General features: G+C 42.2%; 2 protein-coding genes across 4 annotated transcripts in view; one reads left to right on the plus strand and one right to left on the minus strand.

The window, feature by feature from the left end:
* The window catches only part of SH3RF1 (SH3 domain containing ring finger 1), a 184,557-nt gene extending 167,195 nt beyond the window's left edge, over positions 1-17,362 (minus strand). Inside the window, exons 1-3 of one of the 3 annotated variants that reach the window (XM_055334461.1) lie at positions 17,195-17,362; positions 16,252-16,444; positions 15,334-15,821 (exon numbers count right to left, since the gene is read on the minus strand). In XM_055334461.1, the coding sequence (XP_055190436.1) occupies positions 15,334-15,726 (393 nt within the window). In that variant the 5' untranslated portion in view covers positions 15,727-15,821; positions 16,252-16,444; positions 17,195-17,362. Of the gene's footprint in view, positions 1-15,333; positions 15,822-16,251; positions 16,649-17,194 lie in introns of those variants that run through there. The other 2 variants (XM_055334459.1, XM_055334460.1) reach the window with 2 other exon arrangements.
* On the plus strand, positions 16,564-18,680 carry LOC129515570 (basic proline-rich protein-like). The gene is made up of 2 exons (XM_055334493.1): positions 16,564-17,390; positions 17,546-18,680. Exons 1-2 carry the CDS (start codon positions 16,564-16,566, stop codon positions 18,678-18,680), a joined length of 1,962 nt encoding a protein of 653 aa, XP_055190468.1.
* The last annotated feature ends 8,562 nt before the right edge of the window (positions 18,681-27,242 follow it).

Below are 27,242 nucleotides of genomic sequence, written 5' to 3' on the forward strand. Positions count from 1 at the left end.
CTCAGTCCAGGAAATAAAGCTGGGATCACAAAGAAAAAACGTACATAAACCTAACAACATATGCAAATTTATATAATAAGTATTCATAAAGCATTCTTACCCCTTCCACACAAAGCTCTTCATTCACTGCATACCTAAAAACCACAGCATGACACATTTCTAAAGTTACCAAGCCTTCCTAACATGCTGCTCCTGGAGATATGCCATTCTCTTTCATCTATAATGAAATGTTCGGTGGATCTAGTGTTACTTATTTGTAGGTATCACATAGCTTAGTCTCCTGAGAGGAGTAATAATAACTCGAGGTATTTCCACACATTATAGTTAAATATTTGATATATTAACAATCACAGAGTATCAGCCTTGCCACTACCTGACCTAGAGAGCCTGGGGTCCTTGTCATGTTTCATATCATAGCTGACTGGCTTATAATTTGAGAATTGGAAAGAGTCACTTGAGGCTAATTTATTCTTCTAACTGCCTTTTTCCCCCCTTTCCACTTCATTCTCGAGATTTTTAATTTTATTTTGAATGAGCATGTTGCCTCTTATGGGAATTAGAATGTGGAGGTGCTATTACAAACCACATCATTACCTGTGTTTCCTACCATCCACAGGATTACCTACCATAGGAATTACTTAGTATATAGAAAATCTACATCAAAACAGAGGCCTTTATTACATGTAATGTTTGCATTCCAAAAGTAGATATGCAAGCAAAGAAATCACAAGGTGTTTGGTAAAGATCAGCTTGACTGTTGGATAGCTAATTCCTATCAGATCCATTTCATTTTCCTCTATGTCAGAGCGATGGGGTGCCTGGGGGATAGGAGATAACAGATCACATATTTTAACTTTTGTGAAGGCTTCCGATTCAATTCAACAGAACATTCTTTCTAATAAACTAGGAAAACATGATTTCCAGACCACCATGGTGGGTGTAACACAAATGTTTTGAGGGCCACCCTCAAGTGAACTATTACTCAGGATCCAGTTACAGTCAAGTTTCATGAGGGTTTACCCAGCCTTTGGGTAATACTTTCATTGCTGACTTAAATAATGGAGAACTGAATATGATTAAATGCACCAAAAATATACATGTGGTTAGGCACTCTCTCCAATGAAGATGTAATTGTGTTCAAACAGACTTTGGGATTCTGGAATGCAAAGAATCTATCAATCCCATCAAGATGTACTTACTGAACACTGAGTTTTCAACAGTAAAGAACAGAAAAGAGATATAAAACACAAGAGTTCCTGCTCTCAGGTTATTTACAACTTGGTTCAGAGACAAAACTAAAACATAATTAACTAAAGAACGACCAAAAACCTAATGGGGGCAGAAGATACTCAAAATATATATGATAAACAGGTTATATATGTGTTTAAGATCAAGCATCCATATAATTACAAATACCTATTAAAGAGATAGCATTTTGGATTGACATTTTTCTGTTCCCATCGATAGCTGCAAATTGCTGATGCTGCCATAAGGATTACAGAAACAACAGGAGGCAGTTTAATTAGAAAGGTAGTAAAAACTAACCACTCAAGTAAGAGGTAGGGGGAAAACAAATTTTATATAAAAGAAACTCTGAGGGTCTAGGCAAAGTATGAATCAGCAACAGTGAGTTATTTTTAAAGATACATAAGCATCAGTAAGTACAAACCAGCAGCCAGCTCAGGAGGATCATGTGCTAGCAGCCTTCCACAGCACGATGGTCTAGTTGGGACTTTAGTACCATGCTAAGAGCTATTCTGGACCTGAACCCAAGCAAGATGAGGAGAGTTGGCCAGCATCCAAAGGAAAACGACTAAAATGATTAGAATGTCAGGAAATGAGTCCTAAGAGGACCTGTAAAGGAAATGCAGTTATTTAGGCCAGATAAAAGATGGCTGAGTGAGGAGGTCAGCAGCACAACCGCCTGCAAGGTTACAAGGCGAACGTACAAGGGAGCACTTCTTTTCCATTAAGGATGAGACTAGAGGAATGTGATTAAATTGCAAGGACAGGGATTTGTATTTGATACAAAAGGAACTTCCTGGCGATGAAGCTTGCAAGTTACAGGAATAAGTTACCAACCAGCTTTTGAAATGCCCCTTTCAAGAGGCTTTTTAAAATACAGCAGATGACCATATTCATAAAATATTCACTCAGTGTCCTTTTTTACCCTTCAAACTCAGGAAGTGAATATTTTAACTATAAATAGAAGCTCCATTTAACAAAAAAACAAAACAAAACAAAACAAAAAAAAACCATACCAACTTGCTTCAAGTTGAAGCACAGCAAGGCTCTTTACTGTTGCAGCATTTTAAAAATTCACCAGAAAGTTATCAGTTATGTAAATGCATTTATTTAGCCAAAGATAGCTCTAATCACATAAAAATAGCAATCAGTTGCTCTAGACAGGAGATATAAAAATAATGAAAACATGGAACATAATCTTGATGCTCTATGGACTCGAGGGGTAGGAAAGGGTAGGAATGAATGGTAAACAAAAATCAGCCACAAAGGAATAAAACACGCATGCATTCTATATCCAACAGTAGTAGCATTTAAGAACCTGTGTGAAGGCATAAAAATCCTTCCTGACACTAACTTTTAAAACTTAGTGCACTGAACAAAAATTGCACTACAAAAGCACATCTAGTTTCCTTTACAGAAGTTTTAGAGATCTAAGTCTTTTTAGTACTAAGTCTTTAAATACAAAGATCAGTATTTAAATTATTTGAACTATTATCTTCCCCACAGCAAGAATGAAGGCAGGAAGGAAAGCAGGCAGGCAATGAAAAGAGTCACAGATGGTCTAATACAATGAATTCTGCTGGCTGAGTGTCTTATAGGATGAGAGAACAGGAAGATGTATGAGAGATAATGTTGCTCACCATCTCCTTTCACAGATGAGGCCCGAAGAACCAGTGTCACACCAGAGTTAGTGGTAGAAGCAGGACTGAAACCAGATATTTAGCATAATGTGCAGGCACTAATTGATGGACAGCTTGTGCACCTAAAGTCTGTCTGTTGAAGAGAACAAAATCTCCTGTGGCATTAACACTGGAAATGTGGATTAATTAAATAACCAGACTACACACACCCACATGCACGTGCACACACATGCATACACACACAGATAATTTTACAATGTAACTGATATAAGGTGCTAAAAGTTCTAATTTCTGGCAAGAGAAAAGATAGACGGTACTAACATTTACTGAACGTCTAACTAGGTCCTAGGCACTTAACATTCTTTATCTCGTAAAATCCTCACAACCCTGGAAAGTAGATCTTCATCATTTTACAAATAAATAAATTAGGCTAATGAAGTAACATGCCCAAGAGCCACATGGATAACAAAGAATAGAGGAAGGTCTGCCTAAAGCTAAATCCCCTGCCTTTCCTACACTATGTAACATTTTTTCTCCAGCAAAAACCACAGAGCCCACAGAAAGAAGCATTCACAGGAAAAAATCAATTCTCTTGCATTTAGCCTGAAAATGTTTGAAAGAGCTTCTGTATTCTTTGGCATCTTCTCCATACTTGATGAAACTTTCTTCTATTTCCTGGGCTCACTCACACTGCTCTCAGCTAGGATGACCATATGGCCTTGTTTGTCCCAGACAGACCCAGCTTACCCCGTTGACTCTGCAAAATTATCAAAAGCATCCCTTTACACTCAAAAGTGCAGAGAATAAATTACATGGTCACTCCACTAACGACCCTCTGCACTCCCTTCATCCAGGCTTCTCTGACCCCAAAAGAAACTCTGTTACTTCCATCTCTCCCTTTCAGCATAAAGAATTCTGTCCATCGGAGCAAGTATTCTCAAGTCAGTAAGAATGGGAAAAGCAACATATTTCAATGATTTCATACCCCTTCTAAAGAGCAGAACATTTTAATATATGGACAATCTCTAATTGTCAGATTTTCCAGCGGTGTGACTACTACACGAAGGTAATATTCAGGCATGATCGAGGTAGACCAATCCACGGAAAAAAGGCCCATCAAGCAAACCAGCCCTCCCTGGAGCCTGATCCCAAGTCAGGCTCCCTACACTGTCCTTGCTTCTCTATTCTACCTCACATCGAGACTCCCAAATTACCCAACAGTTCCTCTGAAGGTTCCTGTGGCAGACGGAAGTGTGGGCTTCTCGGGGGATATTAGAGTCTGGTGTCCATGGGTGACTCTGAGAGCCACCTTTCACCTCATCGCACCAAGATGATATGCAGACACCAACCTCAGTTTGTTCATCATGTTCAATGTCAAAGCTTAATTATTTCAAAAAAATCAGGGAAGCAGAGGAACTTGGGATATCAAATAGGCCCTCATTTTACAAAAGGAAACCATGGCCTATAAAAGAGAAATCACCAGCATAAAGTCAGCCACACAGCCAGTAGTAAAAACCATCATTCTTACACCATGTAGGTGATTGCCAACTTCTGCACAGCATACATTTTCATATTCCTATACTGACACTCAATACTTTTTTGATATAGGAGTGGAACTTTCTTGAAATATATAAACATTTTGAGCTGTCACATGATGGTGCCTTTCAATGAACACTCTAGACAGCTGCATCACTGTCTTTGTACAGCAAAGATCAGGTTTTTAATATCATCTAATGTTCTGGACTTGTTTTATAAAAATGAACAGAAGAGAGGAAAATGAAAGTGTTAATTCCAGCACATAGTATCATGTACTATGAAATAAATACTGAATGAAAATAATTAGGCCCACCAAAAATGCCAAAAATATTTAGCCTACAGATTTAAGCTCTTCAGCTGTGTTCAACTGTGGAGGAAAAAAGTAAAAACATGAAATACCAGAAATAATTCATCGAAAGTGTGCCTAAAACACAAGCTTAACAGGGGAAAAACTGAGATTTGCTAACTACATGTCACTTTGAATAGGCTGAATAAAAATTTGTTTGAAATTTAATTTTTTATATATAATATTTAATCTGTTAAAGAACTTTTAAAATTATTTAAAAACTGAATAGTTATGTAATTAGGAGTGTACACATGTTTTTAGCTCTACAGGAATTGTATCTCCTTAAAACAAATCAATGTTCAACTTTTATTTTTTTTTTTAATTTTTATTTATTTATGATAGTCACAGAGAGAGAGAGAGAGAGAGAGGCAGAGACACAGGCAGAGGGAGAAGCAGGCTCCACGCACCGGGAGCCCGATGTGGGATTCGACCCCGGGTCTCCAGGATCGCGCCCTGGGCCAAAGGCAGGCACCAAACCGCTGCGCCACCCAGGGATCCCCAATGTTCAACTTTTAAACATTAGTGCTCAACCATACTTCCAAGATTATTATACAGATGCCACAGCTGTCAGTATCCCACACTGATATTTTTACTCTACTGCTATTGTTTTACTGGGGGGAGGGGTGGCATCCCTTACACATAAATTAAAACTAGATATGGGGCACCTTGTAATAAACTTCAATTTTACTTCTGTATTAATTCTTCATTGCTTAGGACTACCCACTATATCTTAAAATAATGAAAATCCACTCTTGTTTAGTCATTGCAACGTTAGAAACAATAAACATAGACTGTTTCAAAAGGATTTTTTTTAAAAAAAGGATTTTTTTCTTGCAAAAATAAGGAATTTTTTATTTTCTTTGGCTAACAGAAAAATGTTCAAACTTGCCAGTCCTTGCCTTTCTGTACTATATTTAATATAACTTAAAAATTCATTTGCACATCTTCCTACTGCTCCCTTTTATCCATGCTTCACAACTCAAATAGTCTACTACTTAACTGCTACTGTCAACCATTTGAAGTGGCACCTCCATTCCTTTCCCTGCTACCCCGGAAGAGCCCATTCACACATTTATCTTTAACATGGCTGTGTTTACAGTTACCCATATGTCACTATTCATGAAACAACTGCTACCATCCTCTTGACTAAGCACTGGCAGGCATATACACTGCAAAGGATTGCAGGAACAGAAGAAGGGGGATTGGGGCTCAGAATTTTTCTTTTTAAGGTTACTACTTTCAAGGTCTCGGAAATTTAAAAAAAAATTTTTTTTTTTTTTTAAATACAGAGGTAGAGGGATAGACACATTCTTTCTGATAAAAGCTTTGTGCGGGTGAGAGGTCTCCACAATGAGGGAGCCTTACTAGCAAAACTGTTTCCAAGTGTAGTATTTCTATCACAAGTACACCTCACTATTCTATGTTACTATGTAAAAGAGGCTTGCCTGACTTGACATCTGATTTGATATCCAAGTTCCTCACTATACTATGTTGCTATACATAATATTTCTATCTCAAGTATTGTCACTATACTGTACTACGTATACTATGTTGCTCTACTATTGTGAATCCTCATAAAGAATCCTGCTAGAAAGCGAATTACAAAGTCATCTGTCTTGAGCTTAAAATAAAAAAGGCTTTTCAAGTACTGTCTCAGGTTTGCTTAAACCATGTCAGTGCAATGGACTGGAGAGGTATGGATTCATAAACAGAGTGAGCACCTGATGGTGGTGGGGAAAAGCAAGCATTCTTCCCAGTAGAGGAGGTGAGTTAAGGAATGGAGGTGTGCAAAGAAGAGCCAGGGACTCTTGGAATGGTGAAGTGGAGGTAGGACTGCCCCTACCTTTTTTGTATCTATTTTTAATCTTTTAAATCTTTTTAATCTTTCTTTTCCCCAGCCCAGAGACTAATCATGACGGAAAAAGGAGCAATTTGTGAATGCAACCTGGAAAAACAATTCAAGGAAGGAAATGGAACGACACAGGAATCCTGCTCTCCTTTTTGTTCCACCATTTCTTTCATATCCCTCCTCTCAGTTACTTGGAAAACGCAGACCATGGTTGCATGACAGGACAATGCAAGGTGGCTAGAAGACAGAAAAGTGAACAAACTACAGAGGTTCCACACCAGCGGCGGCTGGAGCTAGGAGCCGGAGGCTGAAGCCAGAGAACTCACAGCAGAGGTAGGACTTTTCAGAGAACAGGAAGAAGGGCAAGGGCTTGTGACTAAACCAAAACTAGACTATCTCATTATCCTCCCTTTCTCTGTACAGCTAGCAACAATAGAATAATCTCCCCTTCCCTTCCTCTCTTTCAGTCATGTCCAGGAGAAATAAGGGTCAAGGGAATAGTAACCAAGTGGGGGAAATGGGGGGATAACCCCCAGGGGTAGCCGAAGAGAATGAACATACATCAGGTTGTTTCTCACAGGTAAGGGACCAAAATAACTGAGCTAATGTCCTCATTTTGTGTAGCTCTACATTCATTTTGTGAAATTTTATACTTCTTCTCAATTATTTGTTTCTTGTCACCCAAGTAGAAGTGATATTATATTCCCTATGAGGACTGATAATTTGTATAGTAATGATACTAACAATAATGCATCCATTTATGTTGACTTTATAATTTTCTAAATATCTGCACATCAATTCTTGCATTTATCCACTAGGCAACCTATTAAAAGGAAGAAAGGGGGTATGTACAAATAAATTGTTGAGGGAACGCACAGCTAAGGATCCTTACAAGGTGATTAGAATTCACGTCACGGGGGATCCCTTGGTGGCTCAGCGGTTTAGAGCCTGCCTTCGGCCCAGGGCATAATCCTGGAGGCCAGGGATGGAGTCCCACATCGGGCTCCCTGCATGTAGCCTGCTTCTCCCTCTGCCTGTGTCTCTGCCTCTCTCTCTCTCTCTCTCTCTCTCTCTGTGTGTGTGTGTGTGTGTGTGTCTCTCTCATGAATGAATAAATAGTATCTTTAAAAAAAAATAGAATTCACGTCACTCAATCATTCATCCCTGCATTCATTCAATCTGTTATGGGTTGAATTGTGTCCCCTAAAATAACATATTCAAATTCTAACCCCCAATACCTTACTTAGAAATAGTCTAGCTGATGTAATCAAGTTAAGATGAGGTTATATTAGTGTAGGGGAGGTCCTAATCCAACGACTGGTGTCCTCATAAGAAGAAGGAAATTTTGACACAGACACACAGGAAAGGAATGTGAAGACAGAGGCAGAGGTTGGAGTGATGCGTCTACAAGCCAAGGACTGCCAGAACCACCAGAAGCTAGGATGAGGCAGGGAAGGATTCTCCCCTCAAAGTTTGAGAAAGAGCATGGCTCTACCAATACCTTGATTTCAGACTCTGGCCTCCAGAACTGTAAAAAAATAAACTTCTGTTGTTCTAAGTCACCCTGTTCACAGTTCTCTGCTATAGCCGCCCCAGAAAACTAACAAACATTCATTCAACAAACCTCTTTTTGAATGCATACGATGTGCCAGATACCACAAAGGGTTCTGAAAAGTGCAGGATGAACCAAACTCAGCAATTCTTGTCCTCCCATCCCCTGCATGGAGCTTAGGGACCTAAGGTTCTGCACTTCTGTACTGAGGATACAAAACCCAGAAAAGCCAAACAGCTGGTTGATGGCAGCATTAGAAACTGAGGCCACAACCTCTTCTTCGAAACCACACTCCTCCCGTGTGCCAAGCTAAACAAGATCTGGTTTCTTGGTCTACTGTCACTGTAAAGGAGCTTCAATGTCCCTTTAAAACAACAACAATGCATACGCGGACAGTAATGACACAAGTACCTCCACTTAAAAGCTGTCCCTGTTACAAGCAGCATGAGGACCCTGGAAGAATGTCTGTCACTTAAGTAGAGTGTGGGAAAGGAGGGAAAGAAGCTCTTGGGACCAGACGCGCTGGGGTGAAAGCCCATCTGCACCACGTTCTAGCTAGGAGACCCAGAACAAGTTATTCAGCCTCTTTCTGCCATCCTCTCCACATTCATAAAATGAGAATGATAGTACAGAACACCCTCTTAGACATCAGTGAGAGAGCAGATATGGAAAGCTAGGAAAGCCTTTTTTCTAAAAAGAAAAAAGAAAAAAACCTCAAATTGCAGAAGAACATATATAATGTGATCTTATTTCTATAAATGGGGGGGGGGGGGACACACAAAAAACCTCTTCACAGTAGTCACTCCTAGAGGTTAAGAATGGAGAGATTAGAAGCCTTGATTTTTCTCCGTTACATCCTTTTCTACCATTAAGTTTCTTACTATGAGTGTGTATTCCTTAATTTTTTAAATAGGGAGAAAATTCCAGGTCATTTAAAAAGAATGAGGCATGATAAATGAGTTGTTCATTTAAAATAGGTGCACTTCTCTGTGTATGATACCTCAGTAAAGAGGTGTGTTTTTAATGAGACAGATATATGTGCTCAAACATGAAAAGGTTTCCCAGATATATTAAATGAACTATCAAATCATCAGATACAGGGTGTGAAATTCCATTTACGTAAATATATATATATACATATACATACATACATACAAACATATATGAAGAGATGTGGAATGCTATGCACACTTCATAATATTATACATCTATATTGTTGAATTATTTTACCACCAGAATATTTTTAGGAACTCATTTTGAAATTCACATTCTTTTTAACTTTTTAAATAATAATAGTACTTAACCCCAGAGGGTGGTTGCAAGATTTACATGATAATGGTCACATGATACTTTGTGTAATAAAGAAAAGAGTCGTTAGGCATTTCTTTTTTTAATTACTCATCAGTATGCACCCAGACTCCTCTCCATCCCTGCCTTCTGTCCCAGTCCCAAATCAGAGGCTTGAGCCCTAGCCATTGAGGATGACTCGGGAATAGAAGTCAAGTCAAGGACAAGATGAACATAAGGACTAAAGCAGGGGTCAGGAATGAAATGATCAATAAAAGAAGTCAATAATTTCTCCAACAAACATTGTTTGGCAAAAACAAACACAATTTTCTATTTTAACTCAGCCATTCAGAAACAGCCAAACGTCTCCATCATCCAAACCACCAAAGACATCTATTCCTGCATCAGTGTTGGACTGAGTCTTCCACTGAACGGAAGCACACCCTGCCCTGTCCAGTCCACCCTAATCCACACTCACTCCATTCTTGGACCACACACTTAATCCAGGGGCCACAATAAACGAACCTCACCACAGAGACTTTTTCCATTTCTTATCCCATAGCTTGATGCTTCACTATACACTGCCTTATTTGTTGCTTCTTGTGTTTACTTCCCCATAATGTACACTCTCTTTCAACAAAAACATGCATGAATGCCACCTCTGTTCTACGACATATCATAGCATAGAAGTGAGCCAGAAAAAAATTCTCCACAGGTTCACTGAATGGAGGTTACAGATGGCCAATGGGGCAATTCATAGCACTAGTTTCCCAGATCCTACCTGGAGCCACATTGTAGACTCCACTTTCTCCCCTATCTTCCCTCTGTCCCTCTCACTTCTCTCTCTCACTAAAAAAAAATATATATATATAAAATATATATATGACTGATATATATATATATATATATATATATATATATATCAGCCATATTGTGGATTAGGGCCCACCCATATGACCTCATTTGACCTTAATCACCTCTTTAAAGTTGCTATTCCCCAAACACAGTCACATTCTGAGGTACTAGGGGATACAACTTCATCTTATGAATCTGGGGAATAAGGTAGAGAAGGACACAATTCAGCCTCTAATAGTCAGCAATAGGGAAAGGGAGAGAAAGGAGCTGTGAGTGTAGCTATGGAGAAATGAATGCATATTCTACATTTGCAGAAGGAAATTTCACCCAAATCTAGAATTCCCTACCTTCCTTCTCTCTCAGTCCTCTGACACGAAATTGCCATTTCCATTCGGAGCCCTGATGATCTCAGTCCTAATGACTCATAACTGTAAGCCCAAATGCAGAGCACTTACTAGCTATATTGCTCATCTGGCCCTTAACCTCCTGTGGCCTGTGGTGGCTCTGGATGCCTTGTGCATTACTGCACTTGAGGCCTCATCTCAGGTCACTATCCCTGTCCCTTGCTTAGTCCATGTTCCCCTTACACTGGTTCTTCCCAGAATCCATACCCTGTCCCACAACAGATCAAAGCCACTGGAATACTCTTCCCCCTGCTCCTTCACCTGCCCAGTCTTCTCTCAACTAATAAAAATCATTTTATCCTTAAGATCTCAGCTCAAATGCCTCTTCATCAAGGAAGCTTCGGAAGCTTCCTTTGACCACCTCCCACACACACATTTACCTTCACACTAAACACAGGTCTTTCTCCTATCCTCTCCCCTAGCTTTCTGTCATAACACTTAGCAAGTTTAATTACATACTTGCATTGTTGTGTTATTAATGTGTGTCTCTCCCCCAAGGTTGACACATACTCCTAAGTTCATAAGTGGAATCTGTATCTCATTTATTCATCATTATCTACTGAGCAGCTACAGCAGTGCCTGGCACCCAGTACGTGCTCAATACACATTTGTTAGATAAATGAAAGAATAAACAAAGTGTGAATTAGCATAAATCAGTGGTTATGTGGATCTATTTTTGCTGAATAAACTCACTTTGAGATAGAGGCAGTGTGAAACCATTAATAATTCCTAGACAGACAGACAGGTGCACAGGTATGAATAGATCTTGAATGAATGGAACCCCTCATAGAAAACAGAAATTTAACCATTCTACTATGTCATAATTCTGTAGAAATTACTTAAACATGTCTCCCATATGGAATTTTGCATATATATATATTTTTTTAATTTTACTTATTCATGAGAGACACAGAGAGAGAGGCAAAGACATAGGCAGAGGGAAAAGCAAGCTCCCCATGAGTCCCAACCCGTGTGGGACTTGATCCCAGGACCCCGGGGATCACTCCCTGAGCCAAAGGCAGACTCTAAATCACTGAGCCACTCAGGTGCCCTTATATATATTTTTATATATTATCTATCTTCTATGGGCATTTTTAATCCATTTAAGCAAATATCTGCAATCCCCCTCACCCTGTGGCTCATTCCACTGCTCAACTTTGGCCTAAAACCAACAGGAATTCTTTACATGAGGTAGAGACCTGACGGATTCCCACAGTGACTCCAATCCAACACTTTTTCATTTTCTCCTTCATATTAGGCAGGAAACACTAAAATTCTGGGAACAAGATCTGTGTCACACATTGGAAATGTTTGTGTCTGCTGATAACACTCAATCTACCTTGGCTAAATGCATGAGGAAGCCACATGGTCACAATCTAATAGAACATAGAACATAACTAATACACTGAAGCAACATTCCACATGTTATCACTTTCAGCTTTGCGCAACATGTGGAAACAGGCTCATGTACCACTTAGTTGTGTCAGAAAATCTAAGAGAGAAGAATGCATGTTTGGGATTTATTATGGTCACTCACCTCAGGAAAGTGTCCAAAGGAGTGCATTACAACCTCCACATGCCTGAATGTTACAGATTTCTTTTTTAAAAGGAGGATTGTCTGAGATGTATTTATCTTTCAGGTACTTGGACTATTTGTACAGCTCTGGTTGTTTTGTTTTTGTTTTTATTTGTTTGTTTTTTGTTTTTTTAAAGATTTCATTTATTTATTCATGAGAGACACACAGAGAGTGGCAGAGACATAGGCAGAGGGAGAAGCAGGTTCCATGTAGGGAGCACAATGTGGGACTCGATTCTGGGGCTCTAGGATCATGCCCTGAGCCAAAGGCAGATGCTCAACCACTGAGCCACCCAGGCATCCCACTCTGGTTGTTTTGAATACTTGAAAGCAAAAGGTACCAGTAACTATCAATGAGAAATTATTTTAGAAAAGAAAAAATAAAACTGCTCTTTTTATAAGTATTGCAGCATTTGTATGAACTCAAATTACTGTGTAATTTTGTTTTGTCCTCTACCATCTGTGCCTCCCCATCCCCTAAAGTAACAGACATCATCTTCTGTTTTATTTACCTCAACTATTCTATCCAAGTTATAAGGCTCAAGTTCATCAGCCTCTTGGTCAATAATTTTTCTCATGCTAAAGAAAAAACATGATACAAATTAGGAATTCATATAAGACAGAAAAATAACAGTAACATCATCAAAATCCCAAAATAATTTACCCAAGATAAATGGAGCTCAATTTTGAGAGTTTAGCAGTTGAGATAAATGAACATTACAGCATTATATAGTCAATTTCTATGTAAGAAAGAAAACAAATTCAAAGGACATTAAGTTGGGATCCCTGGGTGGCGAAGCGGTTTGGCGCCTGCCTTTGGCCCCAGGCGCGATCCTGGAGACCCGGGATCAAATCCCACGTCGGGCTCCCGGTGCATGGATCCTGCTTCTCCCTCTGTCTGTGTCTCTGCCTCTCTCTCTGTATGACTATCGTAAATAAATAAATAAATAAATAAATAAATAAATAAATAAATAAATAAATAAATAAGAAAGACATTAAGTTGAATGCTTAATTAAACCCTTTTCTTAAATTCCTTTTTATTTTTTTAAGATTTTATTTATTCATGAGAGACACAGAAAGAGAGGCAAGAGACATAGGCAGAGGGGAGAAGCAGACTCCCTGCAGGAAGCCTATGCAGAACTCAATCCCAGGACCCCGGGATCATGAACTCGATCCCAGGACCCCGGGATCACGACCTGAGCCAAAGCAGACACTCAACCACTGAGCCACCCAGGCGCCCCCCCTTTAAATTCCTTTTTATCAGTAATCAAACATTCAATGCATTCCTCACAACAAGTAAGGCAATGTGTCAACAACTAAGATACTTCATTCATAGCCAGAAGCTACATCATCTCTAGTCTAATTAACAAGGAAACAAAATCTCTCCAGAGAAGCAAATCTGTCTCACTAACCTAAGCAGACCTGGGTCAGGTGTCTCAGAAATGACCAACTTGATCACTGGTTGTAAGGTTAAAATAATAATGACCATATACACTAATCAATGCACCAGTAAACTCCATAAAATAAAGGAAATCCAGGAAAAGTGCTATAAGACCAACTTCACAACACATGGGCTTCAAATATGCAAAGAATATCTCCCTATCCCAAAGTTTTCATTGTCTTTAAAAAAATAAATAAATAAATACAAATCAAAAGAAGCCTGATAGCCTAATAAAGAAATTGTTTCCTAGCAATTAAAATGCTTTCCTACTTTACATCTAGTGATATAAATATTTTGTATTATTTTAAAAGATGAGCTCGAGAAGGAAGGGAATTGGTATACCCTCTAATAGCCACATCTGTAAATTTATACTAATGCCATCCCAATGGCTGTTCTCACACTAAATGAAAGAAGTCAGCTTTAGATGTTAACCATGAATATTTGAAAAAAAAATTCTTATCCAAATTAACTGTTCTTTAAAAACCTATTTTGTCAGTCAGGCCAACTATCAAAATCATTTCTTCCAACAAAATGAAATTGTTTTAATTATCTGATGCCCATAACTACTTTTTATTTTTATAAAAATGAGAAAAATGTGTCTTACTGGGATGCCATCACCCACAACATAATATAGACTTATTCAGAATACCTTACCTTCTAGGAAATTTAAAATGTGGTAACTATCCAAATAGCTTCATTTAAAATCATTTCAGCCCAAACCCAAAACCCAAGAAAAATCACTTTGATGCAAACATTTCATTTCACTCCCTGTAAAACCCAACATAAAGCTAGATTCTCCATGACATAGTCCTAAATGACATTTCGTTGCTACAGCAACGAAACTCTGCTACCTGTGGCCATGATTTGTTAAGAATTCCTCCAACCAGTAAATTCTGTGCTGTGCATTCATAAAACCAAAAGAATGACTAGAATGGCTCAATGCAACATAAAAATTAAGGTCTAATTTCCTACTTGTGATTCACCCACACACATATTTATAACATATATCATGCATATACACATATATATGTAATTATGGTTCTCCCAACTCCATGAAAAAGGGGAAAAAAAATCACACCAAATTTCCATTTTAAAATGAGCATCAAAAAACTGCTTTGTTTTAGATTTCAGTGAATAACGCCTACCTGTTTCTCAAAATTTATCTTAAACGGTACTAGGAACTATCTGGAGAGAATTTTTATTTCTTATTTTTTTTTAAAAGATTATTTATCTATTCATGAAAGACACACAGAGGCAGAGACACAGGCAGAGGGAGAAGCAGACTCCCTGCAGGGGAGCCTATGCAGAACTCAATCCCAGGACCCCAGGATCATGAACTGAGCCAAAGGCAGACACCCAACCATGGAGCCATGAAGGTGTCCTGGAGAGAATTTTTAAAAATGAAAATTTTGTTATTTATATCCATTCTCATTCCAAAAGGGGGAAAAAAATAAACGTGAGGTATAATTTCCTATCTGCTCCATTAAGTGTGGCTTCTTTGGCAATGAAGTGATTTAGAAAATATAAAGCTGGAGCATAAAAAAAAAAAAAATGTAGTTGTCACCACCTTTATTCACCAAACTGCTTCTGCAGGCTACTCACCCTCACCGGGGGACTCCAGGCTTGCACCCGTGGCTGCTGTCCTCCCTGGGAGCTCTGCAAATCTTTTGAGCTACAATTAGCCACAGGGCTGCTCTGAGCCCTTAATGCATTTGTGCAGTTCATCCCACTGCCCCCACCAGGGCCAGGTTTCCAAGGCCTCTGCTTGATGCCATCCAGAAGTCTGACCAGCAGGATGTTACTTGGAAGCTCCTCAACACCCGAGCCAACAAGAGTCCTACACTCAGGACATCTGAGTTCATTTCGGGAACCTACAATCCCCAGCAAACATCGTTTGCAAAACGTATGCTGGCATGGCAAGACCTTTGCAGAAGCATCAAGCCGCTCTAGACAAACAGGACACTCCAAAAGATCCAACAAGGCAGATTCATCCATCTTTATCTAGTTTACTGAGAAAAAAGCTTCAGAAATGTTCATAGTTCCGTGCATCCCTTAAAGTGACTCATGTAACATCCATTTCAGACTTTGCTCTGGAGTGATGGGGGTGGGGGAGAGAAAAGACAAAAAAAAAAAAATTAGTACTGTTATTTGGGAAGAAGGTTCACAGAGGAGCCAAGAACCAAAGAGTACACAAAAGTGCTTCCTCTGAATAGTGCAGCTTTGCTTTGGAATGTGGTTCCTGAACTCCAAAGTCAACAATTAAAAACAAAATGTGCTTTTTAAACAATTCAAAATTAATCCCTAAAGGTATCTAGGAGTTCTCTGTGCAGAAACAGCTAACAGGTACTATATAGAATTCCTGCAGTAAAATGGGACTTATGAAATGCAATAAAGAACATAATTTCTTCAGCTCTCAAAGTGATATTGGCTGCCTTAATAAAGTCTCCAATACGTATGAGAAGCCGAACAGAAGCAACGGAAAGTTTCCTCTACCTGAAATTACTTTTAAACCCAACAAACCTCCCAATCTTTAAGCCACTTTAGTGTTTGAGAAACCGTGCCTCGCGTGATCACTTGTGGTTGATGATCCCAATACCAAATACATAGGTTTCTTCGCTGGTCTTAAAAATAGAACTGTTTCATCTTGCCCCAGCAAAACGAGCCGAAGGTTGACAATCGGAGAGGACACAACTGAAGGTTCGTCTGAGAGCAGCTGAAATATAAAAGCACCCTTCAGAGCAGTGGCTGACAAACTCTGAAACATATTTCTGAACAGCTTGTCCTGATCCCATTCAGAAAATCTGGCAAAATCATCGCCCAAAGAATTCGACAATGGAATGCTGGGCTGAAAAATGGGCGCATCCTATGAAAATGGGGCCATTCAGGAAAAAGCACCGAAGCCAGGGCCCGCGCCGCTCGCCCCGGCCGCCAAAGCAAGTGTCAGCGGGAACGCCCGGGAGAGGAGGGAAGGAGGCTCCGGCGGAGGCGTCAACAGCTGCTGCCCACCGGGTCGGGGGGCGCCAGCAGGTACAGGTGCCGCAGGCCCGCGGACACGCCCCAGGGCCAGGTGCCGGCGCCGAGCACGGGGCCCCAGGCCGGGCGGGAGCCGGGGTCTCCGTCAGCAGCGCGCTCCCCACCGCGCTCCGGCTCAGGCCGGGCACGAAAACGCCCCCGAGCGCCTGCTGGAAGTTTTCAAGGGCTCAAGCACAAATCCGCAGCCCCCCGAAGTGCGCCGGGAGACCTCCGTGCCGCCGCGGGGAGGAGGAGGCGGAGTCCCCGGGGAGTCCGGGCCGGCGGGCAGCGGGAGACCGCGGGCCCGGGCCCGGGGCGCTTCCGGCCGGGGCTCGGAGGCCGCGAGGAGCGAGGCCGCGGCCACGGGGCCGGGCGGGGGACGGAGGGGGGGGGCGCCCCGACCACCCCTCCGCGGCCGCCGGGTGTGCCCGCCCCGCGCCCCGCGCCCTACCTCGCGCCGCGGCTCCTCCTCTTTGTTCGCGGCCCCGCAGCGGCGGCGGAGACCGAGGCACGGGCGGCCCCGCCGCGCCCGCCGCTCGCAGGGTCTCTGACGCGGCGGCGGCGCCCGGAGACTCCTCGCCGCCGCCCCACTCACGCGCGCACGCCGCCGCCACCTCCCACTTTCCCAGCCGGGAGGGCGGGGGAGGGCGGGGGGGAGGAGGAGGAGGAGGAGGAGGAAGAGGCCGAGCCGCGGCGGGCGCCCGGGGCGGGAGGGGGCGGCCCCGCACCACAGCGCCTCCCCCCGGGGCGGGCGGGGCACCTCCGGGAACTGCGGGGCGGGCGCGCCCTCCTCCCCGCCCAGGTCCCTGCCCCGGGCCCAGGGGGCGACCCCGCACCACCGCGCCCCGCCCCGGGCAGGAGGGGCGACCCCGCACAGCTGCGCCCCGCCCCCGGGCAGGAGGGACGACCCTGCACAGCTGCGCCCCGCCCCGGGCACGGGGGGGCGACCCCGCACCGCTGCGCCCCGCCCCCGGGCACGAGGGGGCGACCCCAAACCACCGCGCCCCGCCCCGGGCAGGAGGGGGCGACCCCGCAACCACCTGCGCCCCGCCCCGGGCACGAGGGGGCGACCCCGCACCACTGCGCCCCGCCCCCGGGCACGAGGGGGCGACCCCAAACCACTGCGCCCCGCCCCCGGGCACGAGGGGGCGACCCCAAACCACTGCGCCCCGCCCCGGGCACGAGGGGGCGACCCCAAACCACCGCGCCCCGCCCCCGGGCACGAGGGGGCGACCCCAAACCACTGCGCCCCGCCCCCGGGCAGGAGGGGGCGACTCCAAACCACCGCGCCCCGCCCCGGGCACGAGGGGGCGACCCCAAACCACCGCGCCCCGCCCCGGGCACGACTGGGCGACCCCGCACCGCCGCGCCTCCCCACCCCGTACCCCCGCCGCAGGCGCCCCTTCCTCCCCGCCCAGGTCCCTGCCCCGCCCGCCCCGGGCACTAGGGGTGGCGGCCGGAGGGGGCGCTGCGGAAGCCGCGAGCCCAGGAAGCGGGGTCCCGGGAGCGAGGGAGGTGGGCCGTTCGTGAGGGAAGCTGGCCTGGACGATGAAGCCGCGGGGAGGCGGGGCGGGGGTGGGGGGGAGCGTTGGGAGTGGCGGGGAGTGAAGAGGGAGACGCCACCGGGCGGGGCCCACGTCCTCCTCCTGCCCGGGGGTGCCCGGGGGTGCCCGGGGCGGGAGGGGCGCGAGGGGAGAGGGCCGGGGCCGGAACGGACCTCACCTCCTTGGCGGCTGTCCGCCCGGCGCTGTGGAGACGCTTGGTGGAGCGAGCGTGGGGTGCGGTGCGTGACCCCGAGGCCCGAGAGAGGCTCCCCTGTGTGGGAGTCACAGGGGGACAGCCCCGGGGCAGCTGTCCGTCCCCGGCATCACGCGGCCTCCCGGGGCACAGACCTCAGCAGACCCAGAGACAGACCCGGAGGGCAGAGGCGAGGATAACAGGTGTGCGGGGCTGCTGTTACACCTGCCCTCCTGGGGACGGCTCAGGGTGACCCCGGGGCGGCCGGCCCCGTCCAGGCCCGCTCACAGGCGCCTCTTGCCTCCGAGCCTGGGAGCAGCCCGAACCACCGCTGTGATCTTTGCTTCGGTTGCCCCAGGCGCACACCTGTAAACTCTGAAATGTAGTTTTGAAAAACATGTCCACAGGTTTTGAGATGTGTCTTTCAGACTCGATTCAGAGGGGAACACAAATTAAAATGTCATTATCCCAACGTTGTCACAATGTGACTTGCACGTACCATCAACTTAGAAAAAGTTATCCCAAATATCCTTCCTCCAAGGGGTGCAGAAACTAGATGAAAATAAGAAGGGTTCTAGAGAGATCTTGTGAGAAATCCCTGCTTGGCCAGCAAACAGGATGACGTTCCGAAGGGGAGCCGGATTATTCTCGTCTCCACCCAGGCCACGGCTGAACTATTCAAGACCAATGAGATCACTTACCTAAGAAAAACCTGATAGTTCATGATTATATATCGTTCGCTGTATGATCTAAACATCCATTAATTCGATCCTTACGCAGTCTCAGACCTCATCATGCCTTAGCTTTGTTTTAAATAGATTAATATGCTGAGAGTCCTATTGTGTGAATACCAGGAATAACAGCCCACTTCCCCTTCCATTAGAAGTGAGCAAATACACATGCATTTGAACTGAGAAAGCAAGGAAAAGAATGAACGTGGTGGAGAATTTTTAACAATAATCGACAAACAAAGCACTCTGAAAGTGGCTACATAGCCTGTATTCTTCTGTATCTGGACTATACTGATGATAGTGGGGCTGGCTGGATACCATCACAGTCAACAAACAGGTAAATATGAGTACATGCAGTGTACAGTCTTTAAAACCGAAGTCCAGATAGGTTCGTTTCACCCCCAGGTCACACAATCAGTAATGCTGAACCAAGATTCAACCTCGGGCCTATGGATTCCAAGTACCCTTTCTCACAGACCGCCTCAGGCAAAACCAAGTGTACTGTATCTGCTCCCAGGGGAAAGACGACACTGTTCATCATGTATTTACTCTGAAGAGTAATTATTTTGTTCTTATTTTGGGTTTTTTGTTTGTTTGTTTTTAGAGAGAACAGTATAGAAGGTCATGTGTGGAATGGTGCAGCTTGTGAAACTAGGCAAGAAAATCAATTATCACACCCATTATCAAAGAACTGAAGACAGCATACCCAAGACTACAGTGATCAACACGAGCACCCCCGCCCCCAGTCCCACAAATATTATCTGGCTCATGGCTGCAGTTGTATGTCCCTGGTGCTAGTTCGCTATATTCTATAGAACACAAATATTAGCCTTCATTACTCTAGCTAAAAAACTCTTGAGCCATCTCTCTTCTGTTAAGTGGTGAAAAAATAATACCTTTCTTAGTGTCCTTGGAAGAGTCAATGAAATAATGTGTTCATTCTTTGTAATCTGTACATCTCTATTAAAGAAAGATCTCATTATCATTACCTGCCCAGGCAGAGTTAGACTGGGCAAAATCCTTCCTTCCCATGGTCTTTGAAAAGTTTGAGAAACTCAGAATTGCAAAACCCTGTCAAGAGAATACTACAGGGGAAGGAACGGTTGGGGAAAGAATCCAGGAATCCAGGGGAAGGAACAGTTGGGGAAAGAGAAGCATGTTCATCTTATCATTTCTGGGAACTGAACATGAACATGTAAACATATTATACTTAGGGCCCCTGTGACTTTGAGGAGATACAAGAAAAATATAAACACACCCTGTACACAGTAATGATAGCTTCACTTAATATAGTTCTCATCCTCCCAAGACTTCAAAGTTACTTTCACTTACATTATCTCATTTATCTTCTAAGCATCCCTCTGAAGTAGTAAAGATAGATATAATCATTCCCATTTTCAGATGGGAAAAAAATGAGGTGTAAGGCAGCTATTGCTTCTAGTGATAAATTTATGACACAAATCAGGCTTTTGAATTCCCAGACCAGAGCACTCTTTTGTAAGCTTTGGTATCATGCTTAGACATGCATGTTCATACATGTGTCTGATCATCATTTTCCCTCAAAACTTTTTTTTAAGTATAGTGACATTTTAAAAAATATTTTATTTATTTATTCATGGGAGACAGAGAGAGAGAGGCAGAGAAATAGGCAGAGGGAGAAGCAGGCTCCATGCAGGGAGCCCAACATGGGACTTGATCCTGGAACTCCAGGATCACACCCTGAGCCGAAGGCAGACGTTTAACTGATGAGCCACCCAGGCATCCCATCCCTCAAAACTTATCTAGCCCCCAGCTGCAGTGACACTGGGAAATGCAAGCATCGTTTACCCAGTTGTTTAAACTAGAAACCTAGGGGTTGTCTTCGATTTCTCTCCATCCCTCTCCATCAACAAGTCTGCCAGCTACCCCCAAAATATCTCCATTGCACCTTTATTCAAGCCAGTGTGGCTCTTTGTTTCTGGCCCTCCTAACCAGCTTCTCTGCTCCTTTCCATTCCTGTCCCCACAGTCTTGCCCTGAATGTAGGGACACCCACAGCAAAATGCAAAAAATGCATGATAGATCATGTTACACCCCTTTTCAAAACATCAATTTCTTTCTATCATACTTGGAATAAAAATCATGTATCTTTCCCGTTTTTTGAACCCGTGTCACTTGGACTCTACACCATCATGCTCTACCACAGCACTTTATTTATCTCCTTCACAGTACTGTTCAGAATCTCATTCTTTGATTCCTTATTTATTGCCTATTTCCCTTACCTGAATATAAGCAACCTGAAGACATGGACTGGGTCTGTCTTCTTCACCTTGGTAGCCTAGACAGCCAACCATGGTGGGTACCAGTGAATGGTTCTCAAACAAAGAATTAATCAAGTATAGAATCATACATTTTCCCATCCTAAAGCTACAAATATATTAGTGCCTCACTGCCCCAAAGATAGGAAGTCGGGCAATGTTCCAAATTCCATTGAGAGTCTTTCTTAAAAAAAATAATAATAAATAAATAAATAAGTAAATAAAGAGAGAGTCTTTCTTATAATCTATTGGTCAATAAGTTTTTATGTAGAAGATGAAAAGGACACATGATTCTCTTCTCAGTTAAGCTGCAGAAAAAGCTAAATGCCAGCTATGTAACACAGAACATAAATGCAATGCCAGCTTGTCTTCATTCTAAATCTTGGTCACCATCTACTTTGTTTTCCAACCAAGCAGGAAAATTCAGAGTTCTCTCCAGCCCCTCATTTTCCCTCTGCTCCCCCTCCCACCGATAAATGATCCAAAGATCATCAGAAGTGCTTTTTAAATCTGCCCCTTCTCCCAAACCTTATTTTCAGGACTGTTTATCTTCTACCTGAATAGTAAATCCGTCTCCTAGCTTTCAGTCTCTCGAGAGTACTGAATTCTGGAGAGAGTTCTGGAATCAAAAGCTTCTCCATCTACTAACCAGGTGACCTTCAGGCCAGTTTCTAGTCTTCTGTGCCTGACTTTCCTGGTAAAATGGACCTAAAATGACTACCCGCCTCAGGGATTTGTGGAGATTTTACATAAGTTAGAAAAATAGAATGCTTGGAACTATGCTCAACACATGGTAAGTGCTTAATAAATGATGGTTAATATTTTTATTAGAGGGGTGCCTGGGTAGCTCAATCGATTAAGTGTCCTTGATTTCAGCTCAGGTCATGATCTCAGAGTCATGAGATCGAGCCCCAAGTAGGGCTCTGCGCTGGGCATGGAGCCTGTGTAATATCTCCTCTCTTCTGCTCCTTCTCCCTTGCACCTTGCCCCCGTGCCCCACCCTATGCAGCGCGTGCCCGTGCTCACTCACTCTCTTTCTCTCTTTCTCTCTCTCTATATATATATGTACATATTTTTTTATCAGAATCTAGATTCAATTCAGAATCCACTACCTGTTAGCAAAATGACTGCAAATTTCCTTAATTTTCTGAGTTTCTAACTTCCTTATCTATACAAATGAATACACTGTTATCTACTTTGAAAGCTTACTGTAAAAAATTAATGACAAAACTCATTGAAAAAAAGTATGGCACATAGTGGGGACTCAATATAATATTTGTTTCCAGTCTCCGATTCTATGTACATCTGCACCTTTTCTCACATAATTGGAATGATTATCTCTAAGGTTCTTTCCAGCATAAAAAGTATATCTCCATCCTAACTGCATAAAGGACATCTAAGGGCAATGGATTCCTCTTGTGAAGAACCAAGTGGTCTTGAAGCACCCTCATTTATCAGTTAGAGTCAGGCAAAGCCCAAAGAAGTTATTTTGGTCTACGGTAGTGGGAAGGTGGTGCAAACGCCACTGTCTGGCAGAAAATCTGAGCAGATGGAGTATTTATAGGCACTCCCCGAAGATTTCAGTTCAATCAGGATGATGTTAGGGAGAAAGACTGATGAGTGGGAGGTAACTGAACTGAATCTTCCTCCAGCCTTTTTGAAACAGGTCTGAATATTTGAGGAGCTGTTTGACAGCAGAGTACCTGGGGAAGGCTGGAGTGCTCTAAGCTGACTCTAATTCTAACCTGGCCTTCAGGGAGTGGCTCTTGAGGTGTAGTGCAGTCAGAATCACCTACAAAGCTAGTCAGAAATGCAGACAACTTAGCCTCGTTCCTAAAGGTTCTCACTTAGTAGGTGTAGCAGGGGTTAAAGAATCAGGTGATCCTAATGCATGGGATGCTGGGACAACAATTTGAGAAACGCTAGCCAACTGTCATCCAGAAGCACATGAAAAAGAGGTACCCTGGGCATTGACCAAGGAAATTCATCTCCAAAAGGCCCTCTAGAGCTTTGGTGTTGTTGAGAAGGATATGGGAGACTGGAGCCATTGCTGGTTTTCTGAGGACAGAAGAGCCATTGAGTATTTCCACCTCCAGTCTGTATGCCTCTTCACTGCCCACTTCACCATATAGTGTTGTCTCTCCTCTTAGTAAATACTAGACAGATTTTTATTTTTTTTTATTTTTAAAGATCTAATTTATTTATTAATTTGAGAGAGAGAAGGAGAGCATAAGTGTTGGGGGGGGGGTGCAGACGTAGAGGGAGTTGAGCAGGGAGCCTGACTTGGAGCCTATCCCAGGACCCTGAGATCACCACTGGAGCCAATGGCAAGACACCTAACCTACTGAGCTACCCAGGCACCCCATACTGTATAGATTTTTAAAGAACATAAGTTTGAAGGGAGCTAAAATATTAGTCTGCCCAGAGAAACACACATGGCTGGCCCCAAGTTGCCCTAGGACCCTCAAATGTGATGAAGGTCACCCATATCAAGCCTCAGAAGGTCCTGTTGCTCAATACTGTTAAGCTTCAGTGAAAACATGACTGAAAACTAGATGCCTCTAATATTTTTTTACTTGAGTACAAAGAAAAATTTAACCTACATGAGGAAAATATAACAGGATTTCTTCCTTTCTATTAAAAAATACTTTCTCTTGTCAAATTTCATTATCATTCTAAAAGTTTAAGCTTTCAAGTGGTCTTTTTGCTTCTAAGCAAACTTTACCTGACCCAACTATTAAAGAGAGTAGATAAATATCCATCACTCTATCTAACCATCTTCAGGAAATGAAATTCCATCATCTTTCTTGGTAACCTGTCTTTATATCCCAAAGATTATTTATCAATTTTGAGACTTTTTCTGATCAAATCTAAAGATAAAGGCTGACTTTTCTAATGCATTTAAATAAATCTGCTTAGACACACACACACATGGACATGTGCTTGAATTCACTAGAGACTCATGACCCAGGTCCAATTTTTCATTATAATACTGAGCAGAAGAAGTGGGTCCTTCTCAATTTATTCACCCTAATTCACATGTATACTCGAATAGAAGCCTATATTCTATGATTTCATAATGAGTAGAAATGATCCCATCATAACATTTTCTTTTTTCTGTAGCTAGTACCTCACCTTCTCTCTTTCTTGCTCCCAAATAAAATGTGTTTATTTATGTTTTTTTTAATTTATGTTTTTAAAAGCATAATTATCATCACGTGTACTGATCATGCTATACTTCAACTCATTTTTCTGAAAATTGGCTTGAATTCAGGAAGTGGTTTACTTCCTTTTGTCAACAATTTCCTTACTATTTTCTGTCCCTCATTCCCCTAAACCTGTACCACCAAAATATTCATGCCAATCTTCACATTGTTCCTTAGAATTTCTATTCTTATAGCTTCTTGTACATGTTTTCTTCCTTTAAAATTTTGTGTCATGCATGAAGCAGGCAAACAAAGTTTAAAGGAACAACTTGGAAAATTTGTTAAAGTGAGGTGCCCAGGGGTACAGTCAGTTAGCATCTGACTCAGGTAGTGAGTTTGGGCTCAGGTGATGATCTCAGGGTCTTGATCTCAGGGTGGTGAGATCCAGCCCAGCACTGAGCCCAGTGTCAGGCTCTGTGCTCAGTGCTGAGTTTGCTGGACCTCTCCCTCTGCCCCTCTCCCATTCTGTAAAATAAGTAAATAAATCTTTAAAGAAAAGAATAACTCCTTGAAGTAATAAACATAATTTTTAAAAGTAAATTCCCATCATCAGTTTATGCCACTGAACTTCATGTGATGAAATACCTAATAAATTTATTATAAAGCATTCCCCCATGTAACTTACACATGCTACAATACAAGTATTGAATAACTCATCAGAAAAATGTATTAGTGGTTGGTGTTAATGAATTAGACCTAAGCATAGCAATATAGAAGATAATGTCTTTAATCATCTCACTCAAAACAATCTTTTTTCTGTAATTCAAAATGAGCTGCTCTAGAGTTGTTTTTTTTTTTTTTTTTTATTATGATAGTCACACAGAGAGAGAGAGAGAGAGAGAGGCAGAGACACAGGCAGAGGGAGAAGCAGGCTCCATGCACTGGGAGCCCGACGTGGGATTCGATCCCGGGTCTCCAGGATCGCGCCCTGGGTCAAAGGCAGGCGCCAAACCGCTGTGCCACCCAGGGATCCCTTTTTTTTTTATTTATTTATGATTAGAGTTTTTTACAAATAGGAAACCAAGATAGTATCAATCCAGTTGACATTTTTCTCTTCTACAAGATTGTGGAAGACTAAAGATGAAGATAATTTCCTTGTTTTCCATGATGCTTTTATGCAAAAATGATAATTTGCATAATTTCTTCTCTGTCTCAGTTGAATTCCTGAAGCTATTTTCAAGCAAACTTCCACATGTCTCCAGTGTACACCATCTGTCTCATATCTCTCTCTCTCTCTCCCTCTATTTCTCTCTCTCTTTTTTAAGTATTACAATTATCATGTAACAGGAGCTGTCAAATCTTTATTCCCCAAGGATTCTTTCTTTTGATAAATGGAAAGGAATTGTATATATTGTTATATGTAGTTGTATGAATGGGATGGGGGTTAAGGAAAGGTTAGATGTTCAAAGCAGTTATGGCTAAGTTGACATATTGGAGGAAATGTGATCAGGTAAGTTAGCTAGAGTTTTTAAATCAGATTCTTTACCCCAGGAAAATAAAGGAATGCTTAGTCAAAAGATCAGGAGGCCTTGAAGCAAAGAAGAATTCATAAATAGCTTTACTAAGGATTCTGTGGTCCATACTACAAGCATTAGAGAAAATATGGAAAAAAGAAGATGAACTTACTCACAAGCTGCAAATTGCTTATAAAGCCTATTGGCATTTGCAAATGGTTGATGCTTTTACTGGAGGGAATCAAGTTTTATGTTTACATAGTAAGTTTATACTCAGCAGGAACTTCAGGAAATCATATGGATTGCCAAGAAAAAGTCCATATTGAAATATTTTTTAGAAAAAAAAAAATCCTGCCAAAAACATTTAGAAGGCTTTTTTTTAAAAAAGGAAGTTTGCAAGGAAATGCAATAGATAAAATTTATGTACTACTCAAAATTTACAACCAATATATTTTATGGCATTTCATAAAAATTTTATTTGCAACTCAATTTTAATCAATTTGTAGAGCTATAATTACTGAAATCTAATAACAAGCTACAGAGTACAGTTAAAGCTTCAGCTACCCAGAATCCTTGAAGAATGGGCCATTCTAAAAAAAAAAAAAAAAAAAAAAAAGGGTCATTCTGGAAAACCCAGTTTTATTTGGCTGAAAATATTTGAAATATAGTTTAAGTTTCCCTGAGTTTTGAAATAAAGGGCACTGGAAATTAACATTTCAGGATGACTCCAGGCCATCATTATAAATATCAGGGTTTGTACAAACAGAATAATTAACTGTGGAGTCAGATAGGCTTGGGTTTGAGTCCTGGCTCTGGGAATTTTTACTTATGTGACTTTAAGAAAGTTATTCAATTTCTGTCAGCCTTAGTTTCATCATCTCTAGAAGGGAGATAATGGTACCTCCCTCGTTGGTTGTTGTGATGCTTAAAAGTGAGGATAAATTTGAAAAACTAATTTACTGGCCCTTAGTGAGAGCCCTTAACTAGTCTTAGTATTAATATTAATGTTAGTATTGACAGGTTTATTTTCATTGAGGTATTTAGGAGCATTTTTCTAACAACAGAATTATATTCT

This window comes from Nyctereutes procyonoides, unplaced genomic scaffold (genome assembly GCF_905146905.1).
Source record: "Nyctereutes procyonoides isolate TBG_1078 unplaced genomic scaffold, NYPRO_anot_genome, whole genome shotgun sequence".
In the NCBI taxonomy this organism is placed as follows: domain Eukaryota; kingdom Metazoa; phylum Chordata; class Mammalia; order Carnivora; family Canidae; genus Nyctereutes; species Nyctereutes procyonoides.

Coding starts and splice junctions, on each gene's coding strand:
- LOC129515570 (XM_055334493.1), top strand. CDS start 16,564: ATGGAATGCTGGGCTGAAAAATGGGCGCATCCTATGAAAATGGGGCCA. Junction 17,391..17,545: donor AGCCGGGAGGGCGGGGGAGG/GCGGGGGGGAGG, acceptor CTCCCCGCCCAG/GTCCCTGCCCCGGGCCCAGG.